Genomic DNA, 20,141 nt, shown 5'->3' on the forward strand with positions numbered 1-20,141 from the left:
TTCTGACATGACCAAAATTAATTCTTTTTCCACAAAGAGGTGTGTGTGATACATTTACGATACCCAAAAAAAAAAAAAGAAGAAGAAGGAGAAATCAATAATATCGCGATAAATTAGACGAATAAATTAAATGCCGCCGAAACCAAGAAAGTACCGTTTCTCATCAACACGTAACCCACGACGCTCTAAAACCGTAATTCAATTCGAATATTCAACTCCATTTGAATTCCCCATTTCAAATCCGCAAGTCTAGTCACACCCGCCTTATCAATAAGGCAACTGAGTTATCTTAATAAGTGCAGGTAACTATCACAGCCAGCTTATCAAGAAAGATGATAGGAGCATTAGGTTATCAGTGATAGGTGATATTAAAAAGGATAGGCAACTGCAAAGCGCATCGAAGATAGCGAGACCAAGTCCTTCCCCACGCACCCACATATTTCCCATCTTCTTTACTCTTCTCATCGACACTACAAATAGAACCCATCTTCCTCTTTCTCTCTCTACAGACATCTCTCTCTTCTCTCTCTATTTCTTTTCTTCTGTTCGGTGCCTTTGAAAAGCAGTCAGTGATTTTTTTATTGTTTTTGTAAGAGAAGAGGAGCTGAAACCCTAGAAATCGTAGCGCGTGTGGATATCTAGGGTTTGGATCTGTTTGATTTAGGTTTTTTTGTAAGAAAAAATGTCATCTCTCAGCAGAGAATTGGTGTTTCTGATACTCCAGTTTCTCGAAGAGGAGAAATTTAAAGAGTCTGTTCACAAGTATGCTTCTTTTTTTTTTTTTTTAATTTTTTTTTGGGTGTTTCTTTTTTTTTTTTCTCTCTCTGTCTCTCTCTCTCTCACACACACATGTATGTGTTTTTTTTCCTTTTTTTTTTTTTGGATTTTTATTGTCATGTTAGTTGTTACTATTTTTGAAAGTGAAAAACCTCTGTTTTTTCTTTTTCTTGAAGGTGAAAATTTTAATTAATTATGGGTTTTAGTTTGAGGTTGTTCTGGTAATTTATCTAAAAAAGGAAAAGAAAAACCACTTGATGTAGCTAGTTCTGCTTTGATGTTTTGCTTTTGTTATATATATATATATATATATATGCTTTTTCCTCTATTATTTTTATTTTGGTTTTTGTTTATTAGTTTTGTAAATTCTGGTTTCGGAGTTAATGAGATACAATTAATGTGCCTTAAAGTGATAAAAAAATGACCCCTTTTTATTATTCGTTTTTATTTATTTTGTGTTCTTGGAATGAAGATTTATTAAAAGATGAGGTTTAAAGTTCGTAAAGAGATTAATTTGAGGAATGAAAACTTTCTGGCATCATTATATCTTGTAAAAAATGTTAACTTTTCTAGCATCAATTGCAGATAGTGTTTCAACTTCTAGTTTTTCTAGGTTGAAATCTATTTGTAAGAGTGTAAAAAGTGAAAAGTTTTTTTTTTTTTTTTTTTGGTTGAAATCAATTAATCAGTTTGCTAGTATCAAAGTGCAATTGAGGGTGTCTAAAGCTTTCCATTTTGTTTATGGTTAATGAAAACTCTGATAGTATCAAGTGTAAATGAGGGTGTTTGAATCTTTCTTTCTTTCTTTCTTTCTTTCTTTTTCTGTTGACATCGATTTTTCCAATGTGGGGTAAATGAAATCTTTTCTACTATTAAATAAATGTTTTTAAATATCTTTTTACCTTCTTATTGTTAATTTATAAATGTAAGAATTGAATTTAGAGTTTTGCTCCATCCAAGCAAATGTTTGTCTATATGAATTTCTGTTCTTGAAAAGTTCAACTATTAAATGTTCTTTAAATATTTTATTTCCTTCTTGTTGTTTATTTGTAAGTGTAAGAATAGAGTTTAGAGTTTTGCTCCATTCAAGCAAATGTCTGTTTATATGAATTTCTGTTCTTGAAAATGATTGACCTCACCAAAAAAAATGTATCATTTTGTTTGCAGGTTAGAGCAAGAATCAGGATTTTTCTTCAATATGAAGTACTTTGAGGAGAAAGTACATGCGGGTGAATGGGACGAAGTTGAGAAATACCTGTCTGGATTTACTAAAGTTGATGACAACAGATACTCCATGAAAATCTTTTTTGAGATAAGAAAGCAGAAGTATCTTGAAGCTCTTGATAAGTATGTTCCTGTAGTTACTTTACCGTGCCTTTTCGATACATTTCTGCTGTAGGGTTTTGATTTGAACATTTTTTCTTCTGCGTGGTATGTTGTTATTTCAGGCAAGACAAGGCAAAGGCTGTTGAGATTCTTGTGAGTGATTTGAAAGTGTTCTCTACATTCAATGAGGACCTTTACAAAGAGATCACTCAGCTGTTGACACTTACCAATTTCAGGTAGCTATTTTCTCATGTTATGTGAAAGGAATATCCATGCATAGCCACGTTGAAAGAAGAAATCACTTTTGCATTGTTAAAGTACATATAATTAGACAATGAGAGGGAATAAACAAAAACAGCTTTTTCATTCTTAATTGCAAAATTAAACTCCAAATTCTCGTTGGTGTCAGTTCTGAGATTCTGGCAATCTTGTGGAACTGGTTACTGTTACAGTGTTTCTCTTACTGTCTTAGGTAAATCATGAGAAAAATGGAAGGCGGTTTAATAGTAGTTGATATCTGCCTATAATTTTCATTGCAGTAGAACAAAGAGATAGAATTCCTGTTTATTGGCGGACCTTAGTAAATTCTCTTTAGAACTATTAATTCAGTCCTAAATGTCGTAGATAGAGTAAAATTTTGAAAATTGGCCCCTTAGGTGGTAGCTAAAATGTCTCTTCATGTGGGCGAATATCTTTTTTTCTAAAGCCATCGTATGGCTGGTAACGTTTTCGACAAGGCTTGCATACCTCTCGAGAAGACCAATAATCCAATCCACTTATTGCTGTTTGATCATGTTACTTGACTGATGGACTGTCCTCTCTGCAAGCAATCTCTATAAGTTGACAATTCTTTTTGCAGTTTTGGAAGTTCATATGCTGAAACTTGAACCAGATTGGGAAATTAACTTTACGAGTTAATTCAATTGTAATGTAAAACTAATAACCAAAATGCATTTTAGTAGTAGCTCAACTGGGAAAGATTTCAGAATAAACTATTAAGCTTTTATATTGGGAGGACAAGGTGAGAAGATATAAATGCACAATGGTATGTCTTTGCGCCCTCTGCTCCCTTAATGAATACTAATAAATCAACTGTAGTTGCAATAATTCACCTCAACATATAGTACTGTGGAGGTAAGGTTGTACAGAATCAGATGAGATGATTATGGCTTTACCATGATATTTACTGGAATTCCTTTTTTGGTCGTGTTGCTTTTCTGTTGTCTGAGAACCAAACAGGAAGTAAATTTTAGACTTGATTTTTAAATTAAGAGGCAAAATGCAGAATTTGGTATTATCTTCATATTTAGCAGTAGATTTTCTGAGATCCAAGGCTTCTAGGATATTATGTACATGTATCTTTTTATGGAAACAACCTTTGAGTGTTTTTCCTAAGGCTATAAGTTGCCTATTTTGAGTTATTGAGTTGCTGGAACTTCTTTTGAGCCAATAGGGTTTTTGTGAATGAGGATTCTGTGCTGAATGCTTGTAGAATGACTATTTTAATTTGTGTAGTTTTTTTCTCCATGCTTGATATTCATTTTAGTCATCTAATGACCTTTTGAATTACCTGTCTGGTTACTTGTTTTCAGAGAGAACGAGCAGCTTTCGAAGTATGGTGACACCAAGACAGCACGTAGCATAATGTTGATAGAGCTGAAGAAATTGATCGAAGCAAATCCTCTTTTCCGTGAAAAACTTGTTTTCCCGACTCTGAGATCTTCGAGATTGCGTACATTAATCAATCAAAGGTGAAGAATCTCATATGTTATTTCTAATACTAATCTATCAAGAAGGATAATATCAGCTTTTATATTTGGTGCCCATTTCTTTTATTTTCTTACCTCATGGAAACAAGAAGATATTCTAGTGCTGACTGCTCAGTTAACATACTGGCGTTTGTGGACTTTGTATAAGCTCTATTGGCTTTACAGTTCCTTGCATAGGCAGAGGACTGAATCATGCTAATTTTGTCCATAATCGAGTCAATAAACATGCATGGCAGATGCAATTTGTCTTATGCTTTGCTTGTCTTTTTTCCCTGTAAAAAAGAAAATTGTGAATTACCTTGTTACTCTTTTGGCTTTCGAGTTCCTTGAATCCTTAAGTATAATGAGGGGACGTGGGTGCCAGTTTATAAAAGTGGTATATTTTCTTAACACCTTGACTTAGTTCTTAGACTGCAAGATAACCTAGATGTGTCTTCTCACATGTATACTTCTCGTGATTAATACCTTTCTTGCGTTTGTCTGAAGATTAACTGTAGTATGCTTCTGGAGATTGAACATGTTGCTGTTCATGTTGGCAGTTGTACTTGGAATCGTGTCTTTTGATTTGATCTTTCACTTTGGCATTCTATGCAGTCTCAACTGGCAGCACCAGCTTTGTAAGAACCCAAGGGCAAACCCTGATATTAAGACGTTGTTTACTGATCATACATGCACTCCTCCAAATGGGGCTGTTGCACCTGCACCCGTTAATCTTCCACCTGGAGCTATTGCAAAACCTGCCGCTTTTACAGCACTTGGTGCACATGGGGTATGATTATTTGTGATTACTCTAGTTATGATACTTTTGGTAATTTAACTTATTTACTTAATGACCACGTCTTTGCTTATATCACTCGGTCGAATCATGTATTTTAATTTGTTGCTTGTAGCCCTTTCCACCCGCAGCAGCAGCTGCTGCAAATGCTAATGCGTTAGCAGGTTGGATGGCGAATGCCGCTGCTTCTTCATCTGTCCAAGCAGCTGTTGTTACAGCATCATCCCTGCCTGTTCCACCCAATCAAGGTGAGTTTTAACTAGTTTTCTTCATACGACTAGGGGCCTGGCTGGACACCATCAGTTATGCTTCAAATATTTGTTAGAACTTAACTAGAACAACTCATCTTTTGAGAGGTCAAAGAAATCCATGTATCTAGCGTAATTCGATTACCAAATTTCTCAATATTTATTGTAGCATGAATGTCAATAGTATTCTACTCAATAGTTAGGCATCTCTTTCAACATGTAAATGGTAAAGAGGCACCAAATAACAAGGCTGGAAGAAATAATAGTAACTTGTTTTTACCTATTTTTTAAAAACATAGAAAAGTAGCTCTTGTTTACTTGAGGATCAAAATGGTTCATCAATAGTCTGATATCATTAAATAGGGCTCAAAACCGATGCGTTTGAGAACTATATTGCTCGCCTTCTGAAGAAAAATCTCTAGGTCCTGCAAAATATGACTTTAAATACTTTGGGTTAGTTGGTTTGGACATGAAGCAGACAATACTACTATGAGTATTTGGTCCAGATATGATATCCTCAACTTCTGTTGATAGTATGTTGCTCTCTTGAACAGTTTCAATTTTGAAGCGCCCCCTCACACCTCCAGCTACACTAGGTATGCTTGACTATCAGAACGCTGATCATGAGCAATTAATGAAACGTTTACGACCTGCACAGTCTGTGGAGGAGGTATTGCTGAAGATGAATCTTTCTTAAATGATATATTCTTTTTTTCTTTCCTCCCATCGAATTCACCCTCAAATTTATTTCTGTCATATCAGATCATATCAAATTCATGAAATGCGTTTATTTTCTTTCAGGTTACGTATCCTACGGTTCGTCAGCAAGTCTCTTGGTCCCTCGAGGACTTACCAAGGACAGTAGCTTTTACTTTACCTCAAGGATCCTCGGTCACTAGCATGGACTTTCATCCTTCTCATCATACATATCTGCTCGGTATATTAATGTTTTAGATCTTCTGTCCATGTAACCTATTTTTGTTGTTTCCTAGTGCTGTTGTGCCTATGCCGCACGGACCAGCACTGATAGAAGACTCAATAGTGTTAAGATATCTTCTTCCTCTAACTTATGGAGTGTGCTGAACAGTTGGATCCAGCAATGGTGAAATAACGCTTTGGGAAGTAGCAACCCGAGAGAAGTTGGTTTCGAAAGCATTTAAAATATGGGATATGCAAGCGTGCACTCTGACATTTCAGGTTAATCGATACAAGATTCCTTGAAAGTTGATTCTCTGAAAGTGAAGAAAACATTCAAGTTTTGAGTTTTAGTTTTTTCTTCAATATGGTTGCTGTATATATGCATATAGTTGTAAATTCAAATAAAATCTTCAGTAGTTCTGTAATTTGAGAGACTAGTTTCTTTACAAATATGTAGTGCTGTGAGTGAATCTCTGGTTTGATGTCTTTAAGATTTCGAATGGTAGGTACACTATTTTCCTTTCCTGACAACTGAAAGTTTTCACAGGCTTCTGCTTCCAAGGATGCTCCATTTTCTGTAAGCCGTGTTGCATGGAGTCCAGATGGGACCTTTGTTGGTGTGTGCTCTTCCTTACTTTTGTTATTATATATGTTCTTGTGGATGTTCATAACTGTACTTTGTATTGCAGGAGTTGCATTCTCTAAGCATTTAGTCCATCTGTATGGCACTATTGGAACAAATGACTTGCGCCAGCATTTGGAGGTAGATTCGTCTGTTGTTCTTTTCTTTTTCTTTTAACAAGTTGAACCATATGTGTGGCGAACTTAAAAGCTAAAATTCATGACTCAATCTTACCTGCACCATTGTGATTTAAGATGGATGCCCATGCTGGGAGTGTCAACGACTTAGCATTCGCTTATCCAAACAAACAGTTATGTGTAGTAACATGCGGAGATGATAAGTTGATTAAGGTAACATCTGAAGCTTCATTATTTCAGTTGGAACTGCAAACTCGTTTAGAAAAAAGCTGAATGAAATATTTGAAACAGGTGTGGGATATAACAGGAAGAAAGCTGTTTAATTTTGAAGGACATGAAGCTCCTGTATACTCCATATGCCCTCATCAGAAGGAGAACATTCAGGTATTTACAAATATGGAAGAACTTGCATAGGTTGCTTGGCATTGCTTCAGGATTGAATAACACTTTACTTATCCCCTCTGGTATTTGGGAAGTTATACACAATGTATGTGCAAAGCTTACTGTTTAGGGAACATTCATTAACTATTACGAAATATGGTAAAAATTGACTATTTACTGTTGCTAGTGCTAGGGAACATTCATTGGCATTCTTTTATTTTTTGCTGTTTCATTACAATTGGTTGTCACGAGGAAGTGCTTTTGTTTAATTACTCAGTTATCACCATCATGCAACCTTTTACATTCTATCTAGATTCATTGTGCTAGGAAATAGCATAAACCATATGGTTATTGGTGGAAACTGGAAAAACTTAAATAGGGTTTTGGTTGATCATTTTGTAAAATTTCCAAGCAAGTCCAGGGAATTGTCATCTTTCGGAAAGCCCAGACCACTTGTCTGAATCTGCATGAATCCGTTGAACATTGGCCTCACAGATCACAGAACTAGTCAAAATGTAAATTATCTTAGTGCCGATGTTCCAACGTACCATCTGAGAAGCTATTGCCTATCTTAGGCCACGTCTATATGAGGTGTGGGTGCACTTGGAGATTCAGTGACATTATTTGTATTGTTGTTGATGGTTCAGAAAATGTAGATAACATAATAGTTTTTTTTTTTTTTTTAAATCAAGAACATATTAGCTTTAATTTTATGTTTAGGAAGTAGTGCTTTGTACTCAATGCAATTCCATTTAAAAGGAAAGAACGTTAAGGTTGTAATGGTGTTTGCCTTTGACGCATCCTCGAATAACATCTTGATTTGGATTCTATATGCAGTTCATTTTTTCTACTGCTATAGATGGGAAAATAAAAGCTTGGCTGTATGACAATATGGGATCCCGAGTTGACTATGATGCTCCTGGTCATTGGTGTACCACCATGCTTTATAGTGCTGACGGAACTAGGTAGGGTTGCATGAGAAACCATTATTTACTGTATGTTGGTCTGTACGAGTATTGCTGCCTCCACGGACTTTGATTAACTCTTTGATGTTGACTTTTCATGCTTATAGATTGTTCTCTTGTGGAACTGGTAAGGAAGGTGATTCTTTCCTTGTGGAATGGAATGAAAGTGAAGGAGCCATAAAGAGGACTTATTCTGGGTTTAGAAAGAAATCAGCTGGTGTTGTGCAGTTTGACACTACTCAAAATCACTTCTTGGCTGTGGGTGAAGATAGCCAGATAAAATTTTGGGACATGGACAGCACTAACATTCTTACAACTACAGACGCCGATGGTGGTCTCCCGGTTAGTGCGTATGCCAGTTCTATTGTGTTATTTGAGCAACTATCCCCTAGATACACCAAAAAAAAAAAAAAAAAAAAAGGGACAAAGAAAAGGAAAATGAAAACTACTTAACAAAAATGGAACCTTCCCTTGAATATTTGGAATATTTTGAAGATGGCTTGAAGTGTGCTGGTTGTTGCAGAGTCTTCCACGCTTGAGATTCAACAAGGAGGGGAATCTTCTTGCTGTTACTACTGCTGACAATGGGATCAAGATACTGGGAAACGCTGCCGGTCTGAGATCCTTAAGGACAGCTGAAGCCCCACCTTTTGAAGCACTAAGATCACCCATTGAGGCAGCTGCTATTAAGGTATTAATGGTTGCTTGCTTCTCCCACTTATTCTAGTTATATTATGTTAAAAGTATAAAGATCTCGTTGTGCTTTTGTTAGCAGGGTTCTGGCTCTTCTGTTCCAAATGTAACTCCTATCAATTGTAAAGTTGAAAGAAGCTCTCCTATCAGGCCGTCTCCCATCCTTGTATGTAATAATATTTCTTTTCTTTTCTTTCTCAGTTAAATCTTTCCAGTCTGCATGAAAGATGGTAGTCCTACAATCTGTTAACGAAGAGCATATTTTAGCTTCAAGTGTATTGCAGCTTAGTGAATTTATCCTCTTATAAAATTTTACTACTTTGCAGAATGGAGCTGATACTGTTCCCCGAAGCATGGAGAAACCAAGAATATTGGAGGATATTTCAGATAAGGCCAAACCCTGGCAGTTGACTGAAATTTTAGATCAAGCTCAATGCAGGATGGTTACCATGCCTGAGAGCTCAGATTCAAGTAACAAAGTGTGTTATCTAATTTGTGTGTACTTCTTCTGTATTGTAATTCTCATGTAACTGGATCGTTTAACTTCCACTTCTATTTAGGTTGCAAGGCTTCTTTATACAAATTCCGGTGTTGGTATTCTGGCACTTGGTTCGAATGGTATTCAAAAGCTGTGGAAGTGGGCTCGCAATGAACAAAATCCAAGTGGCAAGGTAATAAATGTTAAGTGACAGCTGTCTTAGCTACATCTATATTTTCAAAATGTTAGACAAACAAACTGACTGAAACGTCTTGTGTCTTAAAGGCCACTGCTAATGTTGTTCCGCAATATTGGCAACCGAACAGTGGTCTTCTTATGACTAATGATGTCTCAGGTGTCAATTTGGAAGAGGCTGTTCCTTGCATAGCCCTCTCAAAGAACGACTCTTACGTTATGTCAGCTGCTGGTGGAAAAGTTTCACTATTCAATATGATGACATTCAAGGTAAGTCTATAGAAGAGTCCTGTTCTTTTAACATGCTATTTGAGTGGTTTGCTATGTGAATCTGATAATAACTGAGATGTATAGGTAATGACAACATTCATGCCACCTCCGCCGGCTTCGACTTTCTTGGCGTTCCATCCTCAAGATAACAACATTATCGCCATTGGCATGGAGGATTCAACAATCCACATTTACAACGTTAGGGTTGATGAGGTAATTTATACAACTGCTTCAATATTCAGTGACATCTGTGAGTTGGTTAAATGGCCCATTTTTATGTTTACTGCATTTGATCCATAGGTAAAATCTAAGTTGAAGGGCCATCAGAGGCGCATAACTGGTCTTGCTTTCTCCACCAACCTCAACATTTTGGTTTCATCAGGTGCTGATGCTCAGGTAAGTCACTGTTCTTTTTCTTTTATATATTCCTTCCAATACCTTTATGCTTTCTATTGAGCCGAGGGTCTTTCGGAAACAGCCATCCTACCTAAGGTCTGCGTACACTCTACCCTCCCCAGACCCCACGTTGTGGGATTTCACTGGGTGGTTGTTGGTGTATTCCTTCCAATACCTTGTGTTATTTCCTTTGAACCGTGAAAGGATAGAGGAAGAGATATAGAACCTACAGTTTGTTTAATTAGGTTTCTGCCAAAGGAGGGATGCTACACGAAGACTTCCCACTTAGCCTTCTCTTAGTGCCAGCCTATTTTGTGTTTTTTTTTTGGAGGAGGGGGGGGGGGGGGGGGGGGGTTTCTGTTGCTTGTTTTTCCAATGTCTGTGTGAACTGTACAGAGGCCCTGTGTCTTATTTTGTATGAGGACAAATACACCATTTTTAGCAATCTTGATTGGAATGTGATTGTGAAGATGATTCAAACATTACTTTCCCCTTTGAAGCTTGATAATGAACAGATCTATGGCCTGAAGCCTGGAATTGAATGCACCTGCCAATCATATGTTATTGTATTTTGTTTTCATTTATTGCAGCATGTGCATATCTAGTAGTGCTTTGACATGCTATAGATACCTATTCTTATGCACTAACATGGGAATTCAACCATTGCAGCTCTGTTTATGGAGCATTGATTCATGGGACAAGAGAAAAACAGTTCCTATTCAGCTGCCTGCTGGTAAAACACCTAGTGGTGACACTCGAGTACAATTTCACGCGGACCAAGTCCGCTTGCTAGTATGCCATGAAACACAGTTAGCAATTTATGATGCATCAAAGATGGAAAGAATTCGCCAGGTAAGACAAATCCCTAAATGTTTCAAATTATAGACACGTGAAAGTTTGTTTTCTTATTAATTCTGTTTCTCGCAGTGGGTTCCTCAAGATGCACTTTCTGCACCAATAACCTACGCGGCTTACTCCTGCAACAGTCAACTAGTTTTTGCTTCCTTTTCTGACGGCAACGTTGGTGTATTTGATGCCGATACCCTAAGACTCAGATGTCGTATTGCTCCCTCAGCTTACTTGTCCCAGGCAGCATTGACTGGGTAAGAACAGATATAGCATGAGTCTTTTGAATCTGTCTTATATTATCCACTTCTGCAAATCCAATTGTTTTGGTCATTCAGCTAACATGTTAAAGTGTCATGCACTTTGTAAGGTGTTGATTCATGTACTAATTTTACTAGTTCCAATCTCATTATCTTGTGATGATCTTGATGCTAAAAGAGTCATGGCTAATGCACGTGTTTTATGTCTCAGAAGTCAAGCTGTGTATCCGCTAGTAGTTGCAGCACATCCACAGGAATCCAGCCAATTTGCAATTGGGTTGACAGATGGAACTGTCAAAGTGATTGAACCCCTGGAATCCGAAGGGAAGTGGGGCGTAAGTCCACCTGTTGATAACGGGGTATTGAATGGCAGGGCGGCCTCCTCTTCGACCGCTAACAACCATGTAGCTGATCAAGTTCAAAGATGAAACATGCTGTAGTTCGTCAGTGACATTCTTTTTGTGTATCTTATCCGTATAGGTTTTAGTCCTTCACATCTCTTGTATCCCTTTTCAAAGTTGTGATGGCACACCTCTTACTCTTAGAGAGATACTTTTAAAGTTTATTATGTGTTTTTTTATTTATATTTTTTTCTCGATAGTTAAAATATTAGGGGATATTCTTCTTTCAGCCAGTGACTTTTGGTTGAAGGTCTTGAATGTCACAGGAAATACCTCAGTTTAAAGGAGTTAATGGAAGTTCTCCATTCTCGCTCTCTCAGTAGTTCTCGTCGTTTATGTTTTTTTTTTTAGTGCTAGTTATAATCCTTCTCCAATATATGCCTAGCAGGCTAGCATTGTAGATATCGATTGATATTATTAGGGTTTGTAATAAGCTTTCTTTTATTTGGTCATTTTTATGGTAACTTTGAAGTTTTAGCACTTCCTGTATCTATTCTCATCATTTTTATGGTAGGTCATAATGGTAATTCTCGTCTCTCCTGAATGCATTTTGTATTGAGTTGACTCAATATATGAGTATTTCCTAAAGTTGCAAAATCCCAGTTAATTACTAATGTAACACAATTAATGGAGGTATCCAACTTTAATATAAATAGTTGTGTTGGAACAGAATTACCTGGTTGTTTTAGTAAATGGAATGTTGCTCATTGTAATCTTTTGCTGGTTAACTTTTGTCCCGAGTCTCGTTTGATAAGTTCAACGTGAAGCTTGAGAGAAGTTGTTACGTATCTCGTCAACTGAAAAAATGCTAGTAAGAGAAGGGGAAAACATACTGCTATTTACATATTATTTCTCTCCGAAGAGGAAGAAAAAGCCCTACTCTTTCTCTTGTTCGTTTGTTTAATCTTTATCCTTTTAGGGTCATTTTTTGCCCTTTGAAGATGTACAAGCAGGTTGAGCAGTTCTTAGAGACATTTCAAATGAATGATGTGTCAAATATCTAGGGCCAAACGAAACTTCGGGGATGAAGCTTTGATAGTTATCACCTTTTTTCCAAACTACTCCATTCGATTTGAGCTCAAAATTTAATCAAAGAGACCATATAACTTTGTTTTAATAAGTTTCAATTACGTGAAGTGAGAGGGCATCCAACAATTCCAGAAGAATGCTCGGTGATCTCTATTGAAACTTCCAAGTGCCAATGCACCAGTTACATTAGCAGAACGTACACTTCCCACTCCTACAGTAAAGTATTCTCAAGCTTCGCTTAAAAATCAATAAGCTTGTATTTAGTACATGAGTGGATACCCTTTCTTAGAGTTTGATAGGTCGTTTGGTAGTCTAAATATCTTTCCTATCTACTAGTCTATAATTACTTTTTTCTTTCTTTAGTTAATGTGACCAACTGACCATTATGATGAGAGGTTTGGCAAGGACCTTAACCTATATATTAATAACAAATAGGCAAAATTACGCGGGATAAAAATTTGTCTACTTCTGATATGCAAAAGAAAAGGCAGCTGAGGGGAATTCTACTTCTACTTGAGGGGTTTGCCTTATAGAAAAGATATGGGTGAGTGTCAGTAGTTGTTCCTTTAGAGTGTTCCACATATTAAAAAAAGAATTTATATATTAAACAAATTCTTCTTTGCTTTGATCCTAAATAAAACCAGCTGATCTATTTTCATTCTTCAGGGCGGCTCTCACCTTGTCTGGTAAGGTGACAGTCTCCCAGTGCCGGCTCAATGGGGAGGCAACTAAGGCAATTGCCTTAGGCCCCCAAAATTTATTGTTTTATATATTTTTTATATATCATAAAAACATTATTAATAAAAAGATATATATTTGTTTAATGTGATAGAGGATTTTCAGATAAATAACCCAAATTTCATAACAAACACGTATATATAAAAATGACTAATTTGATGACCGTATTGATAAAAGATTTTTTTTTTTTAAATAAAATAAATTGTAGTATCTTTTTAGTACTGATTATTTTAATTTGAAGTCACTATCCACTTCAAATTAAATGGACAACTATTACAAATGTATTAAATAATGTTGACATATACTTAATGATAAATGAATTGATATTATTAGAGTAAGCGGATTATATAAAGAAATAGTGTTTTTCTTTAAAAGAAAATAGTAAACAAGCATTTGTAAATAAAGTTACGGAGGGAGTTAGCAGATAATCCATCAAAAAATAAAGATATGTACAAAATTGTTAACGAAAAATATTATTTTATTAATAAATTTAAGGCCTCTTATTTTAATTTGGCTTTAAATCACTAATTTCGTTGAGCCGCTCCCGGAGATAGTTGATGTTCTTTTTTTGTAGACTCCAATTTTGCTAAAATGTTAGATGCTCAGTTGGCTTTTCTAATGGAAAAAAATTGTCCTCCTTTTTCATTTCAATAATTTGATCCACTATGGTGCAGTTTTCCAAGGGGAAAGAGAGGTCGTTGATTGTTTTGACTAAATTTGTTAGTCAACATGGACTCTTGGTAACCATTAGTAATGCACCATTTAACTCCAAAATAGATGGCTATGGCCAGAGATGAATCCAGGATTTCAAGAGGATGGGTTCACCATTAGCTACGGAATTTTTTGATCATTTCTTTTATCTTGTCGTTGCAGCTTAGCGCCTAGGGGATTTTTTGATTTCTTTTGGGTTTTGGGACTTGGATAATTAGAAATAAAGGGAAAAAAAGTCATTAGATGTAATATAAAAAATAAAATAAAATTGGGTGATTACAAATATAGAAGAAAAAGGATTTAGAATAATATAAAAAGAAAAGTTAAAAGACTGCTTTTAAAAAAAAAGAAAAAAGAAAAAAGAAAAAACATAAACGCAAGAGCTCAAGTTTGATCCTGTGACCTTGAGGAAATAAACACAATCCCTAGCCAATGCTCCACTCGGTCTGGTTTGAACATGGGTTCCTTCAATTAGTATTAGAGACATATTCAGAATTATACACATAATATATCGAGTTTAGTCGAGTGACCATGAGTTCACGTGACCAAAATTCTATAGCTAAATTCGCCCCTGGCTATGGCTTCAGCCATATTATTTGAACAAATATAATTTTTTTTTTTGTGAAATTGCTCAGACTGATAGGTCACCAATTTGAAATGGTCTGAACAACATTCTTCTTAAATAACAAGATCAAATTTGTATGAGTGACAAACTTCGGTAACTCAACTCCAGCACAAAAGATGTGCACCATATGGTGTAAGTGAGAGTTCTTGTTATACCAAACACGCCTTAGATATACCCCTTCTAACTTTCCAAATTACATCGAACTTCCCATTTTTGGAATAATTACAGAATCTTCATAAATAGGATCAACCCTTATTCCATAGGTTTTATGAGATTCCCAACCCAATCCCTTACTTGACCCAAAAACTTACCGTCGAGTTGTAAACGAAGTAGATCAAGAGAAGGGACAATGCCCAAATGACATATTTGACCAAATGTCAAACAGGCGAAAGACTCAATATGAGACAAGTCAATGATTAACATGACTTCATTGACTGATCACTGAACAAGAAAGACACTTTATGCAATTATGTTTGAGAAGTTCATGACGTTCTTTTCCCCAAAGAAGTCCAACTCCAATTGACAAACAAGTCAATTACTAAAAAGGATCCTCCTCGTTGTCCGCCCTTCCTTGAATTTCGGTCATGCAATATACTTATTGAATACAAAGAAAAAAAGTTATTTCGACTCCGTTGTAATTCTCAACCATTTCGTCATATCAGGGTGGTTGAACCGTCTACGATGGGTTCAGCTAATAAACGAGGAAGAAGCTTGGATAAAAAGAATATGCTCTTGCCATGCTTTTTGTAGAAAGCTCAACCAACGAGAAAAAATGTTTGGTCGAATAACCTTCTTTGTTGCATTTTCTTATTTTTTCCCTCCTTTGCTAATAAGTCTGCGACTTTATTCGATAGCTATGCTTTATCTCTGAATTTTCTAGCATTTCCATAAGTGATCCACATTCAGAAATGAAAGCACTGTAACTAATGTGCCCATGCATTAACATTGAGATTACCTCTTGAGAGCCAAAGCTGATTTCCAAAGGTACTGGCTTGTTTCCCAAAGCTAGTTTAAGGCCCTCCAAGATGGCTAGCAATTCAATTAAGTTATTAGTAGAGTTAGGGATGTCTTGCATAAATCCAATAACCCACTCCCCCACTGTTGTTTCTAATCACACCCCTAATTCCTTCTATCCCAAGGTTGCCGATACAAAAACCGTAAGTGTTAAGCTTAAATTTATTTATAGGGGAGGATGCCACTTAATGTCAATGAGGGTTCTATTAGAGGGGTTGCTGAGCTGATTACATAGTTGATCAAATTCTACAACCCTGCTATAAGTCTCACTGAAGGAGGGAAATTGATGCTTATTTGAAGAGATTAGAGTTCCTGTTGGTTCAAATGATCCAAAGACAGAAGAATTTATTCTTTGCATTACATAAAAATAAGAGGTTTAAAGCCAACACGCAATTGTACCTTTATTTTAATAGTATTTTATTTGAAGTTCAAATAATTATTTCACCTGAAACCCAAAACTCATAGTCGAATGGTATCGGCATATAGCTCTTGAAATAATGAAATTAGTTTTTCTTAAAAGAAATTTTAAGAAAATCATTTCACAATATTGGTACAACATAATTATTTCATGGGTGCATCCAAAAGTGTGATATAGTGGTCAATGAAGTAGGTTGAGCACCACAAACTTTCAGGTTCAAATTCAGCAGAGACAAAATATCAGGTGATTTTTTCCCATCTGTTCTATCCTTGGTGGATAGAGATACTCGGTACTTATTGGTGGAAGGTAATATGTATCTCATGTAATTGGTCGAGGTGCCAGTAAGTTGACCCGAAGACCACAATTATAAAAAAAAAATAAAAAAAAATCATGGCTAAACGTGTACTTCCAAGGACTTTTAATAGGATTTTTTTTTTGTTTTAACGTAATTTGAGCCACATATTCATATCATCATGGCTAAACACTATCGACATATGGCTTTAATTTTTGAATAATGAAATAGCGATTTTTTTGTAAACAAAAAAAAATAAAAAATGAAATAGTTATTTCATGGCTAAACGAGTACTTTGTAGATCTGAAGGACCATTAATAGGAAACTTTTTTATATAATCCTATTATACATTAGGAATCATATTTGTATCATGATTATATATAAAACGTATACCTCAAATATACTGGACCAATCTTGACGACCGCCTCAAAGGTCCAATAAGCCCAACTATAAATATTCCGCTCCCCTTCCTTTTCAATTTCAATTATATATATTTGGGTCAAAAATACGGCAAACCCTCAGTTCCAATTAGGGTTTCAGATATGGCAAATCGAACCGACCCATTAGCAAAGAGCATTAGGGGAACAAACCCACAAAACTTAGTAGAAAAAATCCTTCGTTCCAAAATATACCAAAACACATACTGGAAAGAACAATGCTTCGGATTAACAGCAGAAACATTAGTGGATAAAGCAATGGAACTTGACCACTTAGGTGGAACATTCGGTGGTAATAGAAAACCTGCACCTTTTATTTGTCTTGTAATGAAGATGCTTCAAATCCAACCTGAAAAAGATATTGTTGTTGAGTTTATCAAGAATGAAGATTATAAGTATGTTCGTGTTCTTGGTGCTTTTTATTTGAGACTTACTGGTACTGATGTTGATATTTATCGATATCTTGAGCCCTTGTATAATGATTATCGCAAGCTTAGGCGTAAATTAGCTGATGGCCGTAAGTTTCTTGGTCCTTTTTTCGGATTAATTGAATGGAATTGTGATTTGAGCCTGATTTTTCTTGTTTTATTTTTCTAGAGTATGCATTGACACATGTGGATGAGTATATTGATGAACTATTGACGACAGATTACTCTTGTGATATTGCTTTGCCCCGCATCAAGAAAAGGTATTTGTCTTTTTGAATTTGCAATTTTTATCCTTTTCCTGGTAGATTTAGAGCTACTTTGAGGATACTCTGGACGAAATACATGTTCACTTAAATGGACGATCATATATTTATGCACAACATGATTAATTAATTGAATATCCAATTGGAGTTGTATGTGTTGAGTGAGAATAAAGACTATAATTTGATCATGAGATTACTTAATTTGTTGTTGGTTTGCTACTTAAGCTTGTGTTGTGATGGATTATCTTGCTCCAAACAAGGCTTGTTATTCTAGGGGGAAGTTGGGGCTGTGGGCTGTTATTTTTTTGGTTGTTCATATTTCGTAATGGATGATGTGCTGGATGGAGGTCTAAGCCAATCTTGTATGGGTTAGTTGAAGGAACAATTTGCTTAAGATGATAACACAGAGGACAATCATAATTAGCCTGAAACACATGGTCTATATCACACTAATATCAATTGAAGAAAGAAAAAGACTTCGTTAATCGTCCAATTCCTTGATTGTTTATCTTGTCTGGTCTTTTTCCTGTTTTTGAGTGTTAGTGCTGTTAGATGTCTGTCTTGGCTGCTATTGCCTCCAAATATATTTTACAGTGCATGCACCTCTAATTCCCTACTTCTCCTCTACGCTTTATGTGTGTTCATATAGTCTCCCATGTATCATGTGTTGCCACCAGATGGATATTGGAACAGAATAAAACGTTGGAACCTCGGAGAAGTGCGTTGGAAGATGACTTTGAAGAGGAAGAGGAAAAGGATGAGGATGAACCACTTGCCACTGGATTAGATGATGAGCATGAAAAGGTCAATTTTTTGACGTGCTTAGTTTACATGGACATCATTGTTTTAAGTCTTATTCTGGTTATTGATTTCATTCTCAAAAAAAAAAAAGTCTTATTCTGGTTATTGATTTGTAATAATGCAGGATTACTATCGTGGGGCAAGTCCAACTAGGGAGAGAGATCGGGATAGAAGACGAGATAGTCACAGACATAGGTAGAGCTGATTCGCCCCCCCCCCCCCCCCCCCCCCTTTTATTTTTTTAAATTAATGCCTCAACTCACTCGTGTGAAGTGGAAATGACATGGACATGGGTCCTACAAATGCGAAGACTCCTATTGGATATATAGTGTGCCCATCTCCAGTTGTTACCAGTACGCAGTGTTCATTCCAGAGCGCCTGCATCAGTATATATGATTTTAATGACCCTCTGAAAATATGGCTTTTGCACTGCCCTAGTGCTATCAACACCAATGTTACCAGTCTCAAAAAAAAAAAAAAAAAAAAAGAAAGAAAAAAAAAAGAAAGAGATTTTAATGACTTTGAAATCCTTCATTAAACTGTAGCCTGTCAAGCTCCTGTTTTGGGGGGACTTGGCTAGGGGCTATCCCTCAGGTTGAAAGTGATCCTGACTTAGACTTTAAGTGAAATTTTGGTCATACTTCATTGATTGTTGCTTGAGTGGAAGCTGACTGTTGAAGCACCCAGAGATACTCTGGAACTGTTACAAAGCGCACAGTTCACATCTTCAAGTCTTCAACCAATATGGCATTTTAAGCCCTTTGGTGATTAGCATTTAGCACAGCTTCCTATATAAAAAAAATTGTGATCTTGCCAGGTTTCTCTGCACTGACAGTGTGCAGTAGAGAAGTATGATAGATCATACATTTCCACTGTCCAATTGTTTCAGTTGGCGGTAATGTGATTGGTTTGGCTATTTACTGTGTTATTAACCGAGTAGGGGCCTCTTGTAATGAATTACACTCTGTGATTTGACGTTTTCAGTAGTGTAGTGTTATTGATGTCACCTCTTAGTGACCAAATTTATGATTAGAACATTCTTTTTTTGATTTACAACATGATCCGCTTGATGCCTTTTGCTTTGTTGGTTGTGGCGGTTTGTCCTTTTTTTTTTTTTTTTTTTTTTTTCTGATTTGAGCTTCTATGCCTTTTTTTGCACAGGGATCGTGACTATGACAGAGATCGAGATTATGATAGAGACTATGACAGAGAGCGTGATTATGACAGGGAACGTGGCAGCAGGCGTGACAGGGATAGAGACAGGGACCGGGACCGTCTTCGCCTCAGGGACGATAAGGACTATGGACGCGAGAGGGATCGAGAAAGGGGCAGGGAACGTGATAGACGTGACCGTGACCGTGAGCATGGTCGACGTAGGAGTTACTCTAGGAGCAGAAGTAGAAGCAGAGACCGTAAAGATCGTGAGGATGACCGTCGTAAAAGGCGCAGCAGTGCTAGTCCTGCTCGGGATGAACCTAAGAAGAAGAAGGACAAGAAGGAGAAGAAAGAAAAGAAAGCTGATGGAACAGATCATCCAGATCCAGAGATCGCAGAAGCCAACAGGCTTAGGGCATCGCTCGGATTAAAGCCTTTGAACTGTTGAAGCTATGAGCATGTACATCTGCTTTTGTAGTTTTCGATATGTTTGGTGATGTGTGATCTTTTGGCCTTGTAGAACCTTTACTATTTTTCTTTTTGCTCATTTCCAGTGTACTAATCTACTACTGTAAGCTGCCAGCTTTGTCCCGTATTACTTCACTGTTCGCAAATTCCTCGTGCCTTGTGTTTCTCTAGTATTGATTAGCCGTTGCTAAAAGTCCCAACAAATTAATTTCATTTGACCGCTTGGGAAGCAGTATCTGTGTCGTTTAGGTCTAATTATAGTTCTTTGTGTCCCGCTTTGTATGTCGTTGTAATATGTATTGAAT

General features: G+C 36.4%; 2 protein-coding genes across 4 annotated transcripts; both read left to right on the plus strand.

Annotated features, from left to right (window-relative positions):
- Positions 1-414: 414 nt before the first annotated feature.
- LOC132646001 (topless-related protein 3) lies at positions 415-11,771 on the plus strand. Of its 3 annotated transcripts, none has more exons than XM_060363313.1 (25): positions 415-762; positions 1,945-2,124; positions 2,226-2,339; positions 3,696-3,854; positions 4,467-4,641; positions 4,763-4,895; positions 5,450-5,565; positions 5,697-5,832; positions 5,983-6,092; positions 6,361-6,430; positions 6,503-6,576; positions 6,690-6,785; positions 6,864-6,956; positions 7,791-7,918; positions 8,026-8,260; positions 8,442-8,609; positions 8,691-8,777; positions 8,938-9,090; positions 9,172-9,282; positions 9,375-9,554; positions 9,639-9,767; positions 9,855-9,950; positions 10,620-10,802; positions 10,878-11,053; positions 11,268-11,771. In XM_060363313.1, the coding sequence occupies exons 1-25, from the start codon at positions 683-685 to the stop codon at positions 11,482-11,484; spliced, it is 3,399 nt and encodes a 1,132-aa protein (XP_060219296.1). In that variant the 5' UTR covers positions 415-682; the 3' UTR covers positions 11,485-11,771. The 3 variants fall into 3 exon arrangements, with proteins under 3 accessions (XP_060219296.1, XP_060219295.1, XP_060219297.1); XM_060363314.1 differs by having other exon boundaries at positions 416-762; positions 8,694-8,777; XM_060363312.1 differs by having other exon boundaries at positions 6,361-6,576; positions 8,694-8,777.
- A 4,986-nt stretch (positions 11,772-16,757) lies between these two features.
- Positions 16,758-19,982, plus strand: LOC132646002 (pre-mRNA-splicing factor 38). Its single transcript, XM_060363315.1, has 5 exons — positions 16,758-17,238; positions 17,319-17,409; positions 18,090-18,216; positions 18,338-18,408; positions 19,375-19,982. The coding sequence occupies exons 1-5, from the start codon at positions 16,827-16,829 to the stop codon at positions 19,814-19,816; spliced, it is 1,143 nt and encodes a 380-aa protein (XP_060219298.1). The 5' UTR covers positions 16,758-16,826; the 3' UTR covers positions 19,817-19,982.
- Positions 19,983-20,141: the final 159 nt, after the last annotated feature.

The sequence above is a fragment of the Lycium barbarum genome, chromosome 6 (genome assembly GCF_019175385.1).
Source record: "Lycium barbarum isolate Lr01 chromosome 6, ASM1917538v2, whole genome shotgun sequence".
NCBI classification, from domain to species: Eukaryota; Viridiplantae; Streptophyta; class Magnoliopsida; order Solanales; family Solanaceae; genus Lycium; species Lycium barbarum.